The sequence below is a fragment of the Hyperoodon ampullatus genome (genome assembly GCF_949752795.1).
Source record: "Hyperoodon ampullatus genome assembly, chromosome: 15".
Classification (NCBI taxonomy): domain Eukaryota; kingdom Metazoa; phylum Chordata; class Mammalia; order Artiodactyla; family Ziphiidae; genus Hyperoodon; species Hyperoodon ampullatus.
In genome coordinates, this window is record NC_136928.1 from 63,177,147 (window position 1) to 63,201,286 (window position 24,140).

The 24,140-nt window shown below is 37.5% G+C and overlaps 1 protein-coding gene across 1 annotated transcript in view; it reads right to left on the reverse strand.

The window, feature by feature from the left end:
• BIRC6 (baculoviral IAP repeat containing 6) overlaps positions 1-24,140 on the reverse strand; it is a gene marked incomplete at both ends in the record, with an annotated part of 232,550 nt that overhangs the window by 201,066 nt on the left and 7,344 nt on the right. Inside the window, 2 exon segments of the mRNA XM_079721218.1 lie at positions 5,103-5,240; positions 7,338-7,519. Of these exon segments, the coding sequence (XP_079577344.1) occupies positions 5,103-5,240; positions 7,338-7,519 (320 nt within the window).

A 24,140-nucleotide genomic window follows, 5' to 3' on the forward strand; every position in this document is an offset into this window, starting at 1 on the left:
GATCCTACAACAATGCCCCAACTCTACACTGTAAATCATACTCCAAGCCTTCCCCAAAGGCACCTGTGGACATTCACTGTAGTCACTGTGCACTAGGGAATAGAAAATATTGTGATCTTTCAGGCATCACAAGATAGTAACACTGAACTGACCTAAAACATCACTGTGGTCCACTAGTGAAAGTGGGGACATGATGGTGAAGTGATTGATGGAATTTTGGCCCAAAGCTGTCTCAATGAGCTCTGTGGATCCCCGGACCTATCTTGTAGCTATTTCTCTACTTCCCAAATGTACAACTGGAAGAGAAATAGAATAGGCAACTAGAAAAATTCCTACACTGTTTCTCTGATCCTCTTGGAGTACTACTAAAGTAAGAAAGGCCAAGTGGAAGCCCCTAGAACTTTCATTTTTTTCTACAAAGCTACTAACCAAAAGCAATGCCACATCCTGAGGAAATTTCTGAGATTAATGTCACTATACTAGACCTGAAAGATACAGGGGTAATCAAATTATCTCATCTCCATTTAACTGACCTATTTGGCCCATGCAAACGTAAATGGATCTTGAAGAATGACTGTGGACTGTAAAATCAGGTGATGACTTCAACTGTAGCTGCTGTTCCAGAGGAGGTATTTTTACTGAAGCAAATCAACAAATCCCTTGATATTTTGTAGGTAGCTACAATTCTGTCAAATACTTTTTTGTCTATACTAATTTTTAGGGCCATCCAAAAGTAGACTGCTTCTATCTGGCAGAAACAATAAATCTGCAGTCTTACCCTAGGACTCATGCTTTTTACCATCATCTAGTCTGCAGAGATCCTGATCAGCCTAACAACCTGCAGATCACCACCCTGGCCTACTACATTAGTAACATCACACTGACTGGTCCAGATGAGGGGGAAGTAGCAAGGAACTTAAATGCCTTAGTAAGACACATGCAAGCCAGAGAGAATCAATAATCCCCAGAAAAACTAAGGGTCCTACAACCTCTTTGAAGTTTCTAAAGGTCCAGTAGTCTGGGCATGACAGGATATTTCCTCCAAGGTGAAAGATAAGTTACTATAACTTGTAAAGGCCAACAATGAAAAGAGGCACAATGCTCGGTGGGCCTAAGTGGATTTTGGACCCCAGCGTTCAGCATATTTGAGTATGCTGCTCTAACTCAATCATCAAATAATACATAAGGCACAAGAAGCTCTGTAGCATGTCCAGGCTGAATTGCAAGATGCTCTACCACTTGTACCTTGTGAGCATATTCAATGACACTAGAAGTGTCTGCCGCAAGTAAAGATCCTATCAGGAGTCTCCGGGACAATCACGTAGCAGAACGCTAGGGTAAAGCCGTGCCCGCTCCTGTAAATAACTCTTCTCCTTTTGAGAAACAGCTCCTGGCTTCTTAGTAGTCCCTGATAGAAATACCTACCCATGAGACAAATGTATGCAATCAGAGTTGTTCACCACAAACTAGGTGTTATCTGACACACCAAACCATAATACTGGGTATGAGGGCTAGCCTTTATTAAGTGGTTTATAAGAAATCAGTCTTGAGAAATCCAAAAGGCAATTCAATTTTGGACCAGTTGAATAATCGAGTAGCTCACATTTCCACAATACCTACTCTTTATGACTCCTTTCTCATTCCACATTGATGGCTTCAGAGGGAACTCCTTATGAGACAATTGAGGAAGAAAACCTTTAGCTGTGACATACAGATGGTTCTGCGTATTATGTTGGTACCTCCCAAAGTGGATGGCTGCAGCATCACAGTCCCAATCAGGACAGTGGTGAAGGTGAAATCTTCTCAGTGGTCAGAACTTCAACCAGTTCATCTGGCTGTTCTCTTTGTCTGGACTGAGAGTTGGCCAGAAGTAAAGGTCCTCAATGATTAATGGACAGTAGCTAATGTTTTGGCTAGATGTTCAGGAATTTGGAAGGATCAGGATTGGAAGATTGTTAACAAGGAAGTCAACGGTTAAGGTCTTTGGACAGACCTCTCAAAATAAACACAGTGTGAAAATATTTGTGAAATACGTGAATGCTCATCAAAAGGCATCCACTCTAGAGGAAATGGGCAAATTATACGCACTATACGAATGTCACTCACCCTCTGGCCATAGCTACTCCAGTGCTTGCTCAATGGACCTGTATGCAAAATGCCATGGCAACAGAGACAGGGGGTATGTACAGGCCCAACATTAACTTCCTCTCACCAGGACTGAGCAGGCTAATGGCAGGTTAACCTGCCAATGGCAAATACCAAAGCTGAGGCACCAATATGACACCATTTTCCAGAAGAAACAGCCAACTATGCAGGTTGATTATATTGGATTCCTTCAGTCACAGACTGGGTAGCAATTTGTCTTCACTGTAATAGACACATATTCCGGATGTGCATTTATATGTTCTGCCCACAATGCTCTGCCATAATATTAAACCACTACTGTGGACTAATAGAATGGCTTATGTACCAACAAAGTATTCCATACAACTTTGCTTTTTGCTTCTGACCAAGAAAGCACTTCAAAGGAAAAAAAAAAAAAACAGGCAGCAATGGGCTCTTGCCCATGAAATTGACTGGTCTTACCAGGGTATCATACAGAAGGAGCTGACCTGACAAAAAGGTGTGATGCCTTACCAAAGACTTATCTTCAGTATTAATTGAGAGAGACATCTGAAAGTCTGGAGTTCTACCTTACAGGATTATGTATATGCTTGCAATCAGCAAAAAACACATGACACAGTTTGTCCTAGCAGGGTTGCTATTATACGTAATAATCCATTCACAGACTCTTTTTTTTAAGCTTTAGGCTCTAGAGGTCTTGTGTCAAGGAAGGAATGTTCCACCAAGGGTACAATGGTTCCATTGAATTAGGTGTTGATACTGCTAACCAGCAATTTTGGGTTCCTCTTGTCACTGAATCATCAGGCAAAGAAGGTGGTTATTCTACTGGTTGGTATGATGAAAACTGACAAACACAGGGAAATTGGATTGATGCTAAATAACAGGAGCAAGGAGAACTTAATTATAATCCAGGAGATTCTCTAGGGTGCCTCTAAGCTCTTCCACATCTAATAGTAACAGTGAAAGGACAATTACAACTTAACACAGTACCACAGAAGATTTGGATCCTGCAAGAGTGAAGCCTTGAGTCACCTGACCATGTAAAGACACCAGACCAGTTGAGGTGCTGGCTGAGGACAAAGGGAATACGGAATACGTAGGAGAAGAAAGAGGCTGCAAATATCAAATATATCCTCTTGATATTACAGACCATTATAGAACTGAGGGATACAGCAACTATATATATTTTCTTCCCTTATTACATAAATGATAGATGGATATATATTTAGATAGATACAGACACAGAGAGATACACTATTTTACGTAAAAATTTTTGGTTGTAGTTAATTTAGTCTTTAGGTAGCACAGTTCTGTTACCTAAACCCTTGAAACTATAAATTCTAGGAGTAGTTAATATCACCTAGGGATGGATAAAATATCTGTTGGAACTTTGTGTCTGTTCTGGGGACGGGGAGAGAATATCTTCATTTGTAAAAAGGAACAGTACGTCTTGCTAAGTAAAAGCATAATATTTTTGTTGTATGAAAGTTCAAACACATACAGATGGTATGTATGGAGATGCGGAGTAGCCAAAAGAGGGGCATGTGCCAGTTATTAAACTACTGTCTCTCGGGTCCAAACCTACCCTTTTCTTTCTTCTCCATCATGTTTGGGCTGGGATTCTGTAAACTATTATTTCTTCTTTGCCAACCAGTTTCCTGGCTGTTAAGTTCTGACAAAAGGAACACAGGGTGGAAATTGGAAAGCATGATGAGGGGAGAAAGACTCGTTCCTTGCTATTACTTGTCATTACTATCAATATTGTTTTAGCGAAGGACCTGGTGGCAGCAGTTGATTCTTCTGGTCTTTAGAGGTTTTTTGTTTTGTTTTCTTAGAATTCCCAGGACCAGTTTCACAGAGCTCCCTCAGAGACACTAACATTAGCCTAGTAGCATCTCTCTTCAGAAATCTGAGGCTCAGTTCATCAAGTTCCAATCTCCAAGCTCCTGAGGTACCTACTGGATAACAGCTCCTCCTCAGAAGTCTGAGTCCCAGACCCATGGGGCCTATTCTCTAAGTTTTTAAGTATCTAGGTTCTAAAAATCCTAACCTCTTGTTCCTTCAGACTGAGGTGAGTGCTGATTCCCATAGTTACCATCTGTGTATTACCTCAGGGTTTCCTTTTCACTTTTTTAGTTCTCATACACATATTACGTCAATTCCTTACAATAAATTCTCTCTGTTGAAATACACAGTATGATTTCTGTTTTACTAAATAAAAATGTCCCATCAATGGAATAAGCATTCATAAAATCATGGTAAATCTATAAAAATAAACTTCAACGTAAATATTAGGAAGAATACAGATGATCTATGAGGACTGATATGAAAAGATACTCAAGATACATCCTTCAATGAAAAAAAGCATGGTATATGCTATAATCTGAATGTTTGTGTCCCCCCCCAAATTCATCTGTTGAAATTCTACCCCCCAAAGGGGAGAGTTATTAGTAAGTAGGGCCTTTGGGAAGTACTTAAGTCATGAGGGTGGAGTCCTCTTTATAAAAGAGGTTCCAGAGAGATCCCTTGCCTTTTCCACCATGTAAGGACACAGTGAGAAGGTACCAGCTATGACCCAGGAAGAAGGACTTCACCAGAAGAAATATCACTCAGTCGGTGGTATTCCGTTATAGCAGACTAAAACAGTACATCACAATATTTTAGTATAATTTCAACTGTACTCGAGAAAAAAAGGTATTTATAGATGCAAAAGTTATTTTTAGGAAAATAGCTTTTACCTTCTACCTTTTATACCTTCAATATAAAAATTGTATATGTACTACATTTACAACTTAGAAAAGATGTTAAAAGAAAAACACAGAAAAATTAATGAAATATATCCAAGGATTTAATTCAAAGCACCATCTCCCACAGACATCCTTAGTCATCAATGTGGGGAGGACGGAGAAAGGCGAAAGTATAGAGGTGTTCTTTCTATTATAACCCCAAACAAGGTAATTTTTTTTTTAACTTCTTACCTTAGCAACTTTGTGGTTTGCTGCAGTCTCATGAGATGTATTTTTCAAACCATCTTTGAGCTGTGTGATGAACAAATCATAACCCTCCGTACTAGAAATATCTACCTTTTCTAAACATGCAGATAAGAGCTGTTGTGCCTAAATAAAAAAGATGATCACAAAAAATTAACCATAACCAAAAATGTTAAATTCAGATTCTTATACAAATATTTTAATTCTGATAGGTACTACACTAAATTTATCTTCCTACTTTTACGTTTTTTAAACAAACTTAGTTAAATCAAATAATGACTTGAAGGGCTGTTACAAAATTAAATGAGATAAAGCAACGTATTCAGTGTAGTACCACATAGTAAAGTTTTAGTACATAGAAGCTTTTATAAGCCAAAGCAAGACAGAAAAAACTGGCTAAGCTGAAACCATGAACAAAAGTAAAAGAGATAAAAATGTAAAGACATAAATGTAAAGTCCTCCAATGAGCTTTAAATACTCAAACTATGCAAAACCGTAAGAGGGGTCACTCACTAAGTCAGCAGGTAATTTTAAAAAAGCCCTTTGCATTGTTACCCACATATTCAATATGAACTACGTTAATAGAAATATTTGGGCAATATATGGAAAAGAACACATCCACACTAATCCAACCAAACCCAGGACCCCATTCTTTAGGCAAGACAGTAACAAACTAGTGTGATGCAGGAAAGGATGCCTGGGATGGTGGAAGGACTACAAACAATATTACGTGAACAAGAGAGCTGTAATTATTTATGTAGAAAGAAAGAAAACCAGCAACAGATATTATGAGCTGGCAAGGTGGAGGAGGTGGCAGAAGCTGGCTAAATATCTAGCATTTAGGTCAGAGTAGTAGGAAAAATATTGACTTGACGGTCCATTTCATATAAATGTTCAACTATTTGACTGTAATTCTGCAGTTTCTTTTAAAACCCAACAGTTTGATACCATCTTTCATTGTAGGCTACGATGTATATCCTTTATTAAGCTATCACCTGGTCTAAGTCCCTTAAAGTAGGAGAGGAAAAAATGTTCAGTACAAGTAGAAATCATTAATTCTCTGTCCAAAGATTTTAGACATGCCCCCAGATCCAGGTATTCTGATGACAAAAAGATGGCTACTCTGTTTTCAGAACTCAAACCTTTAGCAACATGCTTTCAATATTAACATATACTAGATGACTGTGATATGACACTAAATATGAAATCTAAGTAGATATACGTTGGTACTTTTTTTTTTACAAAAAGCCTTCCAAAGAGGGAATAAAACATTTAAACTGCACTTAAAATTCACACATTAACACTTTTCATGTCCTAAAAATGGGAAATATGCTATATTGATTTTTATCAATTAATCATATCAGTCTGCCAAATGCAAAACAATTAATAATCAACAACTTGGGATGAAGGCAAATAATATCCCACTTTATTAGCGTGTACAGCATTATAATCTTTTATATTCTGAGATGATTTAAAATCTGATAAATCCGAAAAATGTACTTTCAAATTACATGATATGAACACCAACTCACACAAAAGGATTTAAGTTAGGATAGACTTACAAATTAAGTAATGAATATGTAACACAGAAAAATACATATAGCTAAAATTTTAAACTGGAATTGTTAATGATACATAGCAAAGATTACTGGTTGTCCATTACTATTTATTCCTTCTTTTTTAATATTAAAGAAAAAAGAACCACCTCAGCTTAATATGGCCATGTGACTGAATTCTGGCCAATGGAGTAAATATGAAAAGGGCATATATAAAAGAGTTTGTAAAAGAGAACAAGAAAAAGAAAGGAGGGGAAGAGAGGGAAGGAAAGGATGAGGGAGGTAGGTGAAAGGAAAAGGAGAGAAAGAGGGTGGGTAATACTAGTGTGCTCCCCTGGCCTTTTTTGCCCACCTTTTCCTTAAGACTGGGAAGTAATGAGACTTGAAGCAGCTGTCTTGGACTCAGGAAATGGAAGCTAAGTGTTGAGGCAAACAAAGCTATCCCTATAACTTAGCCCAGTACTGTTACTGGAAAGAAACTATCTTGTTTAAGCCATTGTATTTTGGGGCCTCTGTTACAGTGGTATAACCTGTACAGTTCATACTTCTTTGTTTTTATAGGGATACATATATAATATCCTCAAAGGACAACCTAATTTCATTTAACAGCTAGTAAGTCTGAAACTACATTAAGTAGAAAAGCATATTGATACTTATTTCAACTTACCTCTGTGACAGGTAATTCAAGCTGAACCACATCATCCTGCTTTGAAACTGGAGTTTGCAGAGCAGTGTCTAACAACAAGATTCCATTAAGGTCCTTTCTACACCCTACTGCATAATCATCCACAAAAATAACTTTATCCACAGCAGAAATATACTGACATTTCACCTGTCCACCTGGTTTAGCTGTTAAAAGAACAAAAATTAAACACTTAAGATTTTAAGACCAAAAGTTCATTTAAAATAAATGTTTACATGGCAACTAAATATAATAATCTTTGACTGAAAAAAACTGCTCTAAAGGACATTAGAACTGATAAATTGGAATATGTACTGTAGCTTAAAGTAACAATATGAAATTATCAGAACTTGAAAACTATATTGCTGTTATAAGAGAATATCATTATTCTTAGAAATACACATGGAAATAGTAAAGGGTAAAGGAACATGATATATGCAACCTATTCACAAGAGAGCAAAAGTAATATGTATGTATGTGTGAGAGAATGATAAGCAAATGTGGTAAAATATTTAAAATTAAAATTAGTGAAACTGGGGGTTTCCCTGGTGTCACAGTGGTTAAGAATCCACCTGCCAATGCAGGGGACACGGGTTCGAGCCCTGGCCTGGGAAGATCCCACATGCCGCGGAGCAACTGGGCCCGTGAGCCACAATTACTGAGCCTGCGCGTCTGGAGCCTGTACTCTGCAACAACAGAGGCCGCGAGAGTGAGAGGCCTGCGCACCGTGATGAAGAGTGGCCCCCGCTTGCCACAACTAGAGAAAGCCCATGCACAGAAACGAAGACCCAACACAGCCACAAATAAGTAAATAAATATATTTTAAAAAAAAGAATAACAATTTTAAGTGCATAAAGGTTCATAAAAGAGATGAAACCAAGAAACCTATGTTCGAGCCAGGATGTGTCACTCAGTAAGAAAACATCTTTTCAAAGGTTTGTATGAAATTGTCCCTTAAGTTATATGTTTATTCATATTGCTTTGTTCCATGGTTTTAGTAGTATTACTATACAACACTGTCGATAAATTTTAATGCTGCAAATAACATTAACAAAAAACTTACAGGGCTTCTCTGGTGGTGCAGTGGTTAAGAATCCACCTGCCAATGCAGGGGACACTGGTTCGAGCCCTGGTCCGGGAAGATCCCACATGCCGTGGAGGAACTAAGCCCATGCGCCACAACTACTGAGCCCACGTGCCACAACTACTGAAGCCCACACACCTAGAGCCCGTGCTCCGCAACAAGAGAAGCCATCACAATGAGAAGCCTACGCACCACAACAAAGAGTAGCCCCTACTCGCCCCAACTAAAGAAAGCCTGCACGCAGCAACAAAGACCCAATGCAGCCAAAAATAAATAAATAAATTTATAAAAAATAAAAAACTTATAACCCGTACTTAAACTAAAGCTCCCAAGTTTACCTTTAAAAAACTTAAGTCCCATTTTGGCATAAGTCAGTTATTTAATAGAAATTTATTTTGTTTGCCTTATGAGCTTAAAATGTCTGAAAATAAATTTCTCAAAGAAAGATAAGTCATGCTTAACTAATGTTTAAATTTTCAAGAGAAGTCAGCTAAAAAGTCATTTTTGGTTTTTAAATACAGGGGAAAAACTCTTACACCTACCCTCTACCACATGTTACACCTTGTTAGAATTTTCTATAGAAGATACTTGTAAAATGACTTTGAACCCTACGTGGATAAAGTTTAAAAAGAAATTCAAGCAGAAAATTCTAATAGAAGAAACACTCAAATTTCCTCCAACTATACCAGAGATCGGCAAGCTTCTTATAAAAAGGTCAGATAGTAACTATTTAAGGCCTCACAAGACATATGGTCTTTCTCACAATTACTCAACTCTGCCACTGTAGTGCAAAAGCAACATGTAAATAAACGGGTATGTATGTGTTCCAGTAGCATTTTATTTGCAAAATCAGGAAACAGGTTGAGAGCTACCGAGGTGGCAGGCCATAGTTTGCAGACTCCTGCCTGACACTAATGACTTGTATTAGTACAGATTTTCTTTTGGGGCAGGGGAAATTTCACAAAAATAGTAGGTTAAAAATTCACAGCCAGACACAGTAAGCTGCTGAAAACTAACACAGAAAAGTCTTGAAAGCAACCAGAGGATATGTTACATACAAGCAAGTAATAATTACAATAAAAGCACATTTATCATTAAAAACCATGGGGGGCTTCCCTGGTGGCGCAGTGGTTGAGAGTCCACCTGCCGATGCAGGGGACACGGGTTTGTGCCCTGGTCCGGGAAGATCCCACATGCCGCAGAGCAGCTAGGCCCGTGAGCCATGGCCGCTGAGCCTGCACGTCCAGAGCCTGTGCTCCGCAACGGGAGAGGCCACAACAGTGAGAATCCCGCATACCACAAAAAAAAAAAAAAAAAAAAAAAACAAGCAGAAAGAGAAAAAAATAGAGGAAAAAAGAGGAAACAAATAAATAATCAACTGGAGTATCTAAATCAAAATATCAACAATTACATTAAACATAAATGGCCTAAGTATGCCAATGAAAAGATACACTGAATTTAAACACGCACCACACACACACACAAGCCAATTCTATGATGTCTACAAGAAACTTTTACCATTCTAAAAGGGTAAAAGGATGGAAAAAAGATATATCATGCAAATGTTATCAAAGAAAGATGGAATAGTTATATTTAGATCAGCCAATGATCATAACAAAGAAAATCACCAGGAATAAATGAGGACATTACATGATAAAAGGGTCAGTTCATGAAGAACAAAAAGCAATCCTAAATATATATACACGTAGGAGAATTCCAAAATACATTCAGCAAAAATTAACAGAACTGAAGGGAGAAATAGTAATCCATAAATACAGTTGAAGACTTCAACTTTCAGTAGTTGACAGAACTAGTAGATAGAAAACAGTACCATCAGAAAAAAAGAAAAGAAAAAAGAAAACAGTACCATCAACCCATGACATTTTAAAAATATTCCAACTATCAACAGTAGAATGCACATTCATTTCAGGTGCACACTGAACATTAATCAAGACATATCATATCCTGGATCATAAAACAGACCTTAATATGCAAGAAGTGAAGTTAAAAGTATGTTCTCTGAGAGCCCAGAAATAAACCCATACACCTCCGGGTCAATTAATCTTCAACAAAGGATGTAAGAATATACAATGGGAAAAAGACAGTCTCTTCAGCAAGTGGTATTGGGAAAGTTGGATGGCCACATGTAAATCAATGAAGTTAGAACACACCCTCACACCACACACAAAAATAAACTCAAAATGGCTTAAAGACTTAAATATAAGACATAACACCATAAAACTCCTAGAAGAGATCATAGCGAAAATATTCTCTGAAATAAATCATACCAGTGTTTTCTCAGGTCAGTCTCCCAAGGCAACAGAAATAAAAGTGAAAATAAACAAACAGGACCTAATCAAACTTATAGGCTTTTGCACAGCAAAGGAAACCATAAACAAAACAAAAAGACAACCTATGAACTAGGAGAAAATATTAGCAAATGATGTGACAGACAAGGGCTTAATCTCCAAAATATACAAGTAGCTCATACAACCCAATCGAAAAATGGGCAGAAGACCTTAATAGACATTTCCCCAAAGAAGAAATACAGATGGCCAATAAGCACATAAAAAGATATTTAACATCACTAATTATTAGAGAAATGCAAATCAAAACTACAATGAGGTACCACCTAACACTGGTCATAATGGCCATCATTAAAAAGTCTACAAATAACAAATGCTGGAGAGGGTGTGGAGAAAAGGGAACCCTCTTACACTGTTGGCGGGAATGTAAGTTGGTGCAGCCACTAGGGAAAACAGTATGGAGGTTCCTCAAAAGACTAAAAACATAATTACCATTTGATTCAGCAATCCCACTCCTGGACATATATCCAGACAAAAATTATTCAGAAAGATACATGCACCCCTATGTTCACAGCAGCACTATTCACAATAGCCAAAACATGGAAAAAACCTAAATGTCCAGCAAAAGATGAATGGATAAAGAAGATGTGGTACATATATACAATCAAATACTACTCAGCAATTAAAAAGAACAAAATAATGTCATTTGCAGCAACAGGGATGCAACTAGAGATTATCATACTAAGTGAAGTAAGTCAGAAAGAGAAAAACAAAATACCATATGATATCACTTATATGTGAAATTTAAAATATGACACAAATGAACCTATGTACAAAACAGAAACAGACTCACGGACACAGAAAACAGACTTGTGGTTGCCAAGGGGGAGGGGATTGGGGGAGGGATGGGGGCAGCAGATGTTAGCTATTGTATACAGAATGGATAAATAACAAGGTCCTACTGTACAGCATGGGAAACTATATTCAATATCTTATGATAAACCATAATGGAAAAGAATATTTAAAAGAAGAATGTATATATGTATAACTGAATCACTTCAGTGTACAGCAGAAATTAACACAATGTTGTAAAACAACTATACTTCAATAAAACAAACAAATAAACAAAAAGTATGTTCTCTGACCACAATGGATTTAAGTAGAAATCAGTAACAGAAATATAATGGGAAACCTCTAAATACTTGTAAACTAAACAACATACTTCTAAATAATCTTTAGGTCAATGAAGAAGTCTAAACATTTTTAAAAGAATGAAAATGAGGGAGTTCCCCATGGTCTAGTGGATGGGATTCGGTGCTTTCACTGCCGTGACCTGGGTTCAATCCCTGTTGGGGAACTGATACCCCACAAGCTGCAGCGTAGCCAAAAAAAAAAAAAGAATGAAAATATAATATCAAAACATGTCATATGAAGCTAAAACAGGGACTTCCCTGGTGGTCCAGTGGTTAAGAATCCGTCTTCCGGGGCTTCCCTGGTGGCGCAGTGGTTGAGAGTCCGCCTGCCGATGCAGGGGACAGGGGTTCATGCCCCAGTCTGGGAAGATCCCACATGCCGTGGAGCAGCTGGGCCCGTGAGCCATGGCCGCTGAGCCTGTGCGTCCGGAGCCTGTGCTCCGCAACGGGAGAGGCCACAACAGTGAGAGGCCCATGTACCGCAAAAAAAAAAAAAAAGAATCCGTCTTCCAGTGCAGGGGACGCGGGTTCAATCCCTGGTCGGGGAACTAAGATCCCACATGCCACAGGGCAACTAAGCCCTCATGCCACAACTACTGAGCACACGGGCCACAACTAGAGAGCCTGCGGGCCACAACTAGAGAGAAGCCCATGCACCACAACGAGGAGCCCACATGCCACAACTGAGACCCGATACACCCAAAAATTAAATAAATAAATACATAATTTTTAAAAACAAAAGAAGCTAAAATAGTGATTAGAGTAAAATTTATAGGAATTGAATGCTTATACTGGGGTGAGGAAGGAGGCCTTAACTCAATAACCTAAGCTTCCTACTTAAGAAAACCAGAAAAAGAGCAAAAGAAAAGAAACAATAAAGATAATAGCAGAAATCAGTGGAAGTGAAAATAGAAAAACAACATAGAAAATCAATATAAGCAAAAACGAGTTCTTTGAAAAGATCAATGAAATTTATAAAGCTGTAGCAAGACTGGCAAAGAAAAAAAAAGAAGACATAAATTACCAATAATATCAGGAATGAAAGAGGAGCGAGACGACAGATCCTGCAGACATCAAAAGATAAATAACACTATGAACATCTCTATGCACATAAATTTGACAACTTAGGTCATCAAAATAAATAAATTTGACACTACAAATGTTAAGAAGATAACCGAGGAATAATACGGGTAGATCTATACACATAAATTTTGAAACAGAAGTGAGATTCCTTAAAAACCACAAACTACCAAATTATCCAAAATGAAACAGATAATCTAAATTAAGGAAAGTGAATTCACAGTTTAAAACTTTTCAAAGAAATCTCCAGGCTTACCTGATTTCTCTGGAGAACTTAAAAAGTAACACCAATTCTACACAATCTCTTTCAGGAAACAGAAGAAGAGGGAACACTTCCAAACTCATTTTATGAGGCCAGATTTAACCTGATATCAAAACTAGAAAAAGACAGTACTAAAAGAGAAACTGCATACTATTATTCCTCACGCAGACTGATGCAAAAATCCTCAACAGAATAAAAGCAAATGGAGTTTAGCAATATATAAAAATAACAATACACCAGGACCAAGTAGGGTTATTTATCCCAGGGATGCAAAACTGGTTCAATATTCAAAAATCAATCAATGTAAGCTATCATGATAATTGCTTAAAGAAGAAAAACTACTAAATCAACTCAGCAGATGCATTTGGCAAAATACATCTTTTCATGATTTAAAAAAAAAAAAAAAAGCCCTCAGCAAATTAAAAGGTAATTTCCCCAATCTGATAAAGGACGGCTACAGGAAGTCTACCACTATCAAACACTTAATGGTAAAAGACTGAACACTTTCCCCCTAAGATCACGAACAGGACAAGGATATTACACTCTCACCACTCTTATCCAATATCATAATGGAAGATCTAGCCACTGCAATAAGAAATGGGGAACCAGACAGATTAGAAAGGAAGAAATCAAACTGTCCCTATTCACAGATAACATGACTACCTATGCAGAAAATCCCAAAGAATCTAAAAAACAAACAAAAACTCCTAGAGCTAACGAGTTGAGCAAGGTTTCACTGAACAAAGTCAATACACAAAAATCAAACAACCGTATTTCTATATACTAGCAATGATCAATCTGAAACCAAAATTTACCCACAAAATAAACAGTCTACAAGAGCTCTAAAAACATAAAATAAAATACTTAGATATATATCTAACAAAAGGTATACAGAATATGTATGCTGAAAAGTACAAATGACCAGGGAAAGAAATCAAAGAAGAGCTAAATAAAACCATGGTCACGGAATGGAAGAATCAACATAGCAAAGATGTCCTCTATAAATGTAATGCAATTTCAATCAAAATCCCAGCAGGAGTTTTGAGATATAGATAAACTGAGTCCAAAATAATTTGAAAAGGCAAAGGAACTAGAATAGCCAAAACAATTTTGATAAAGAATAAAGCTGGACAAATCACATTATATGACTTTAAGACCTGCTATAAAACTTATATTACCACAAGAATGTGTGCTACTGGAAAATGGATAGACACATTAGACCTATGGAACAGAACAGAATCCAGAGACAGAACTGCATAAACATGACCATCTGATTTTTTTTAATGATTTTTTTAAATTGTGGTAAATTATACATTACATAAAACTTACCATTTTAACCATTTCTAAGTGTACAGTTCAGTGGCATTAAGTGATTCATGTTTTGCAACCATCACCACCATCCATCCACAGAACTCTTTCCATCTTGCAATACTGAAACTCTATAACCATTGACACTAACTCCCCACCTCCATCCCTATAGAGCCTGGCAACCACTATTCTACTTTCTTCTGTCTCTATGAAATTGACTAAGTACCTCATGTAAGTGGCATCATACAGTATTTGTTCTTTTGTGACTGGCTTATTTCACTGAGCATAACGTCTTCAAGGTTCATCCATGATGTAGCATGTGTCAGAATTTCCTCCCTTTTTAAGGCTAATATTTCATTGTATACATACACCATATTTTGTTTATCCATTCATCCACTGATAGACACTTGGGTGGCATCTACTTCTTGTCTAGCTGGGAATAATGCCACTGTGAACATGGTATACAAATGTTTCTTCAAGATCCTGCTTTCAATTCTTTATACCCAATACTCAAACGCAGAATTTCAAGTTCATACAGTAATTTGTAATTATTTGAGGAACTGTATTACTCAAATGTGGAATTGCAGGTTTATCTGGTAATTTTTAATTATTTGAGAAACCTCATACTGTTATCCACAATGGCTGCACCATTTTATATTCCCACCAGTATGGCAAAAAGGTTCCAATCTCTATATATCCTTGCCAACACTTACTCTTCTTTTTTCTTTTTTGATAATAGCCATCCTAATGGGTGTGAAGTGATACCTCATTGTGGGTTTGGTTTGCATTTCCCTAATGATTAACGATGCTGAGCATCCTTTCACGTGCTTGTTGGTCATTTGTTTATCTTCTTTGGAGAAATCTCTATTTAAGTCCTTTGCTCATTCTTTAACCAGGCTATTTGTTTTTTGCTGTTGTTGAGTTGCTTCTCTGTAATTGTCTAAATATATCTGGCTATATCTCTGGATATCTGATTGGCAAATATTTTCTCCCCTTCTGTGTTTTGCCTTCTTACTCTCGATAGTATCCTTCAATGTGCAAAAGTTTTTCATTTTGATGAAGTCCAATTTGTCTATTTATTCTCTGGGTGTCTGTGCCTTTGGTATCATATCCAAGAAATCACTGTCATATCCAACATCTTGAAGCTTTTCTGCTTTGTTTTCTTCTAAGAGCTTAAGAGTTATAGCTCTTACATTTAAGTCTTTGATCCATTTTGAGTTAATTTTTGTATATGGTGTTTTGTATATGTTTGACTATGGTATATATGATTGTATAATGGTCGAACTTCATTCTTTTGCATGTGGCTATCCAGTTTTCTCAGCACTATTTCTTAAAGAGATCGTCCTTTCCCCCTTTGGATGGTCTTGGCCTCCTTGTCAAAACTCATTTGACCACATATGTAAGGGGTTACTTCTGTGCTCATTAGTCCATCAGTCTTTATGTCTGTCTATGCCAGAACCACATTGTTTTGATTACTGTAGCACTGTAGTAATAAATTTTGAAATCAGCAAGAGTGAGTTCTCCAACATTTTTCTTTTTTTTTTTTTTTCAAGAATGCGTTGGCTATTTGGGGTCCCTTGAGATTCCATACAAATTTTAGGATGGATTTTTCTATTTCTACAAAAAAAGTCATTGGGATTTTGATAAGGATTGCAATCTGTAAACAGCTTTGGGTAGTACTGACTTCTTAACAATATAGAGACAATACCAAATGCTGGTTAGGATGCAGAGCAAGTGGAACTCATAAATTTCTAATGGAAATGCATAATGGTACAGCCACACTAGTTTGACAGCTTCTTATAAAGTTAAATATACACTTACCAAATGGCCTTGCAATCCCACTTCTATGTATTTACCCTAGAGACATAAAACCTTTATTCACACAAAAACTTGTACTCAGTTGTTTATAACAGTTCTATTCATAATTATCAAAAGCATGTCCTCCCAAAAGTGACTGACTAAATAAATGGTGATACATTCATATGATGGAATACTATTTAGCAATAAAAAGGAATGAACTATGGATACATGCAACAACTTGATGATTCTCACAGGCTTTATGCTATGTGCAAAAAGTCAGTATCAAAAAGTTACATACTGGGTTTCCCTGGTGGTGCAGTGGTTAAGAATCCGCCTGCCAATGCAGGGGTCACGGGTTCGAGCCCTGGTCCGGGAAGATCCCACATGCCGCAGAGCAACTAAGCCCGTGCGCCACAACTACTGACCCTGTGCTCTAGAGTCCACGAGCCACAACTACTGAGCCCGCGTGCCACAACTACTGAAGACCGTGCTCCACAAGGGAAGCCACAGCAGTGAGAAGCCCACACACTGCAACAAAGAGTAGCCCCCGCTTGGTGCAACTAGAGAAAGCCCACGCACAGCAACAAAGATCCAGTGCAGCCATACATACATACATACATACATACATACATACATACATACATACAGTTGCATGCTGTAGGGTTCCATTTCCATACATTGTAGAAAAAACAAAACTAACAGTACAGAGAACAGATCAGTGATTACCAAAGGTTGGGGCTGTGGGGGGAGGCTAACTACAAACGGACACCAAAGTGGATACCACAGGGAACTTTTCAGGTGTTGAAACTGCCCTGTATCCTGATTGTGGTGATGGTTACATGAATCTATGCATGTATTACTAGTATACACACATAAAAGGCCATTTACTATAATCATTAATCAAAATTTATTTTTAAATTATATGAAAGAATAAAGACATAGGAAAATATTTACAATACAGTTCTAACAAAGTAAAGGGGGGAAACAGTTCATAACATATCTTACCATCCAAGTTCTATAAAAGTACATTAAATAATAGAAAAAGACAAAAAGAACCTGTTACACACCAAAATGCTAAGACTGGCCATCTCCAGGTAATGAAACCATAGGTAACTGCACTTTCCCTTAGTCTATCTGATGTCCTATAATAAGGTAAATCACTTTTAAAATGGAAATTTTCAAAGGAAGAAGATCGCAGGGTTTTTTAAATTAGTTATCAATTTTAATATCCACATTAAGAAACAGTCAACTCTTTAAAAATACACCATCCATGTGCATTCCTATAAAACTTCGAAAAATACTATCAGAAATACATTATCTTTGCAAACTGACACAACACACTGTAAAAGTCCATGTCCACTGAGATATCATCAGACTTCAATGCTTAAAATAGTCTACCATAACATACAAACATACAAATATCATTCAAAGTCAATAAAGAGGGTGCAAAATTAATGTTAGGTTCTTATAAAGCCCTTAAAATTTAATTAAAGTTACCAAAATAAAATCATTTAACAAAAGTTGTTAGTATACTGTATTATTCAAAGCCAAAATGAGTATTCCTATAAAAGAGAACTTGGTGCAAAGCAAAGGAAGTTTGGGAAAGTTCAGTGGCTAGGTCATGAAGAAAAAGTAACAAATGGATAAAATATAAAGCAGGGATAGTTCCAGGCAGGAAAACCAACATCTACCTAAACATGGAAGAGGTTCTCCGAAATATACAGAATTATTGGAATTAAGAGATCCAAGTTCCAATTCTCTCTATTCACTTTATCCAAAACTACCACCATACCACTTATTTTTACAATAATCTTAAGTATCTGACATCAATTGAGAAAGTTTTGAGAACATAATCACCACTGAAAAATTTCCATGGATGGAACTCAATCTTTAAGGACCTACTTCCTGTAAGAAATTGTGGGGCCCCTTTCATATACATTACTCAATTTGTCACAGTTAAATCTCTTAACCAGTCTGGGATATATAGGTTACATTCTTCCTTCAGGATTTTGACCTGGCTATAATTAAGTAAAATTTGGGGACTAACTTCCCTATCTGATATTACACAGGAGAACCCCTAACCATCTGTAAATAAATTCCTGTTGCTACACAGGAAGTTGCCCATGTGAGAAGCAACTTAGCTACAAATCAATATAATTCTACAATTTGGAACATGTGACCTTGTGAATTTCTATTTGGAGCTCATATCTGAAACTTCTATTTTCTGTTTAACATAGACGGCACGTATCATCATGCCTCACATAGCCTACATTTTAAGTCAGTTCAAGTCAAATTCCATCCAAATAGGATGAAAATCCACCCAGCAGTTTTTGCATACTACAGTAGCAGGCCAACAAAAACTTCCCCTGGATATCCTCCTTGCTGCTCTCTCACATCACTGGGATCTTTGCTCAAGTGCCATCACAGAGAGACCCCCACCCCCACCCCGCCAGACCACCACACAGCACAAATTTATCCACCATCATCTCACATCAGTTTTTATATCTTATGGCATTTATCACCACCTGATATAGTGTACGTGGGTGTGGGTGTGTGTGTGTGGTGTGTAATACACCTCTTTCCACTAAACCATGAGCCCTAGGAAAGCAAGGACTTTGTTAACTGCTATATCACCAGTGCTTGACACACAGTAAATGCTTTTGAATAAATGAATCATTTTCTATAGTTTTGAAGAACTTTTTAATGGATTAAAAGTAAGCTATACTAGGTCTTCCCTGGTGGTTCAGTGGGTAAGGCTCCGCGCTCCCAATGCAGGGGACCCGGGTTCGATCCCTGGTGGGGGAACTAGATCCCGCATGTATGCCACAACTAAGAGTTCACATGCCGCAACCAAAAGCCCACATGCCACAACAAAGATCCCTTGTGCCACAACTAAGACCCGGCACAGCCTAAATAAATAAATCATTAATTAATTAAAAAATTTTTTTAAAACTAAGCTATAATGTGATAAAATGAAACATTCTAACAGTTAGCTTTTTTCTTAATACAACATGAAACAAAGACATTTGAGGCATGGAACAGCTGATCTGGTAGATAATCCCAGCCATTTCTACCCTCTGTAGCCACTTTTTCCCCTGCCCTCCTTCTGCCCTCAGTATGAGGTCACTGTCCTTGCTATAGCGGCATTTTGGTGAAAAAGAATCAAAGCACTTAATTGGTTCCAAAAAATCAAACAAAACTGAATTACATGAAAAAAGGACAAAATAGAAAGCAACAGGAATTTGGCCCTTGGTATATTCCTGCTGCTTACAAGCATATTTCATTATATATACACGAAATACAATTTAAGATACAGTGGGGTAGGTTTTATTAGCAGACTAACTTCGGAGGTTTTCTTACCAAAAAAAAAAAATATATATATATATATATATGGCTAAATACAGTACTATTCAATTCAAATAAAATTTGTCTCTCATTCATCCCAGGCATATGAAATAAACTTGCTCATTTAAGATTCTAGGTGAAGTTTGAACCTCTAAACCTGGCTGCCCATTAGAATCATCAGGCATGCTCTAAAAAAATTTTTTTTTAATTCTTTTTAAAGTATGCTTGGGCTCCACTCTAGGCCACTTAAGTGAGAATACTGGGACCCAAGCAGAATATTTTTTTAAAAGCTCTCCTGATGATTCTAATGAGCAAGTGGCGCTGAGAACCACTGCCCTGTGCTATCTCCCCAGTCTTACTTGTCTCTCTCCAACTTCATAACTCAAAGTAAAAGCACAGAAACAAATCATAAAGATTTAAATTCCTGGTGCCCACGATAAATCTCAAACAAGACATTTCTACCTGCCCTACTCTAACATTTCAATCATTTCCTCTAAAAAGTAAGAATATTTATTTCCTCTAAAATACATCCTTGATTTAACATACTCAAGTAGAGCACAGTTACCTCTTTTTAGGAGCACTGCCCTTGTCACAAACTGTTTTATATAGCAAATAACTTATTCTTTTTGTCGTTTGTACCTCCGTTTTCTCCTCTCTATACCAAAGGAGTTTGGCTTAACTTTTTTGTATCCCTCACATTTGAAGTACAATTTACAAAGAATTTCTACATTCATTATCATATCACATAATGAAGTAGTCTGGGCAAGAATTACTAGCCCATTTTAGAGATGGTAACGCAGAGAAGTGTCTTGCCAAATGCACCTTTGCATGAGGCTATGATCAGTACAATGCACATATCAGAGAGATACCTCCCACGACCTCCCCACTATTTTTACATACTCCATTACAGAAATCTATTATTGTTTATATTCTATCTACAGTTATAGAGAACATTCCTAAGGATAGATTTCCAAATGTTCAACAACTTAAGTACGGTTACAACTACAGATTTCCAGTTAAACAAGGATATAACGCACACACATTTACCTCTGCTCCCTGCCATGCTCCCACGGAAAGACACACTAAAGAGGGCATTAAACAAGCCCACAAAGACCAAGTGAGAAGATGGTAACAACAAAATTTTTGAAGTCAGAGGGCAGGTAGAAGAGTATTAACTGACTTGTTCCCCCCCATAAAAATTTCAAGGTTAAGTCAGCAAGAAGGAAAGCTCAAATTACGTGTTGTAGTATTTTTCAAATTACACAGACAATAATAAGTCTAAAATAAAAATTACTTAAAAGTAGCAGCTTTTTGCAATATTTTCTCAATTAACTAACACTAAAAACATACCTATCGTAACAGGGCCCTACATTTTTTACCTTAAATTGGGAGTTCTTCAACTGAAAAATATGGGAACCATAGCCCAGGAGGGCCAAGTCCAAGATCCTCAGGCTATCCCTCACTCCCTTCCTCATGTTCTGCACTCTAATACTAAACTGCTTATAACAAACATTACCTGCTTCATGCCTCTGCTCTTGCACATGCTGTTCCCTCTACCTGGCTAACTCCATTTCTTTCAAGTCTCAGCTGAGGTGTCACTTCTTTTAGAAAGCTTTCCAAATTTGGGAGGAAAGTGGACTTACAATTCATCTTATTATCCCCATGTGGCAGACAAACACTTGTTGAAATGAACTATATAATTTAAAACACCAATACAAAAAGTAACATTTACTGAGTGCTTATGGTGGGTCAAGCAATGTCTACATGCATTAGTTTACTTAATATCTTTCCAAAAACCAAATGAGTTAGGTACTAATTATGAAGTGCAGAGAGAGGTTAAGCATCTTGCCTAAGACACAGCTAGTACATGATGAATCATAGACTGGAACTCAGTCTGGCTCCGGAGCCAATATCCTTAACCACTAGACTAAGCTTTGTCTATAAATGCCAATGCCTTCCAAGTCTGTATTCCCAAATCTTCAAGCTTCAACCCTGAATTTCCAAATGTCTTCTGGACATCTCTACATGGATGTCCTTCAAGAACCTCAAAAGTAACACAAGTGAAATCACTATGTCCCTCTTGCTCCTCAGCATGCGCCAACAAAAGCTACTCACCACACCTTCTTGTACTGCTATTCAGGTTAATTCATTCATCCAGTTACCCAAACTAGAAAGCTAAGTATGAGTAATTTTCACCTTGTCAATCCCTCTCACCCCCACGTTCACCAAATTATGTTGTTCCTACCTCTCAAACTAACTTACATGCAGCTCTCATCACTTCTCACAACTGGGCATTAGCTTGGAATCTTTCTTTCTGACAAACAAATACCGTATGCTAACACATATATATGGAATCTAAGAAAAATAAGAAAAAAAATAAGAAAAAAAAAAGGTCATGAAGAACCTAGGGGCAAGACGGGAATAAAGACGCAGACCTACTAGAGAATGGACTTGAGGATATGGGGAGAGGGAAGGGTAAGCTGTGACAAAGTGAGAGAGTGGCATGGACATATATACACTACCAGATGTAAAATAGATACCTAGTGGGAAGCAGCCGCATAGCACAGGGAGGTTAGCTCGGTGTCTTGTGACCACCTAGAGGGGTGGGATGGGGAGGATGGGAGGGAGGGAGACGCAAGAGGGAAGAGATATGGGGACATATGTATATGCATAGCTGATTCAGTTTGTTATAAAGCAGAAACTAACACAACATAATTCTAAAGCAATTATACTCCAATAAAGATGTTAAAAATAAATAAATGAATAAATAAATAACAACTGTGATTCTGTCATAACCTACAATGGCTCCCTACCATTGATATCAACTCCAAACTTCTTAGCAAAACATATTACGATCTTGTCTCTGCCAATCTCTCAGCTTCAACTCTAACCATCCAACCCCAATCGTCTTCCCCCCAAAACTTCCCTGAATTTACCATGCATTTATTTATGTATTATTTATTGATTTAATTTCTTTGGCTGCGTTGGGTTTTTGTTGTTGCACGCGGGCTTTCTCTAGTTGCGGCGAGCGGGGCTACTCTTCATTGCGGTGCGCCGGCTTCTCACTGCGGTGGCTTCTCTTGTTGCGGAGCACGGGCTCTAGGCATGCAGGCTTCAGTAGTTGTGGCATGTGGGCTCACTAGTTGTGGCTCGCAGCCTCTGGAGCACAGGCTCAGTAGTTGTGGCGCATGAGCTGAGTTGCTCCGCGGCATGTGGGATCTTCCCGGATCAGGGCTCAAACCTGTGTCCCCTTCATTGGCAGGCTGATTCTTAACCACTGCACCACCAGGCAAGTCCCTACCATGCTTTTAAAGACCAATATGTCTCTGCGTAAGCAAGTACCTTGGCCTAAGATGATCACCCCTCCCACTATGTCATCTTCCCAACCCGATCATAAAGGCAACATCCTTTGAGAAGCCTTCTCTATTCTGCTCAGGTTGAAGAAACTCCCTCCTCTATGCATTTAAAGGTCAAAATGTTGCCTTAATTATTTTGTGCCCCCATGACTAGCACATGTTCAATAAATGTGTAAATGAATACCAATCAACCAGCTCTTCACATCACTGTGCTCTTTTAACAATTTCAAGTCCAAAATCAATTAACTTACATAATTTTTTTTACTCTCCTGTAATACAAAATTACTGCTTATGTCTATTCAATTTCAGTGGTCACATTTCCACATACGTGGGAAACTGGAAGAAAAAAATACTGCAGTTTCAACAGAGTATCTATAGTAAAAACATCTACTACACTCAGCAAACTTTCAAACAGCCACTGCTACCACAAGAACAACTTACAGAGCACATACTATATACCAGGCACTATTCTATATGTTTAACGTATGTTGACTCATTTTAATTCTCACAACCACTTTATGAGGTAGATAGTATTATTATGTTCATCTTAGTGATGAACCTCAAGATCAAATAGAACCAAGACTAAAGCTCAAGCTATTTGGTTACAGAGGCTGATCTCTTATACTGCCTCTCATTAATAAGTCTAACATTACTAAAACAAAGACTAGGATAAATTCTTTCCTAGAGCCAAGCCATCTTTGAGCATTGAATAGTTAGGAAAATGTGGGAGGTAAATGTAAAAATTTGGGTAGATATAGAGGATCTTGAAAACATAGCAAAATATTTTTTAAGACTATTAATTCACTCTAATTAATTATAGAAAAATGTTCTGCTAATAAAACACCAAATCTCTGACATAAGATAGGTCATTCTGTAGCATTACTAAAGTCAGTCAACTGAAACAGAGCCAAAGTACGTAGTCATAGCCCACAAAGATACTTGCCGAATTAAGTTTTTATAAGGAACTCAGATGTACCCAGAAGACAACTATCTTGAAGGGCTACTGAAATCCCAACTCTATACCGTGTTTATAACTGAAACTAGGAAGGCTTCA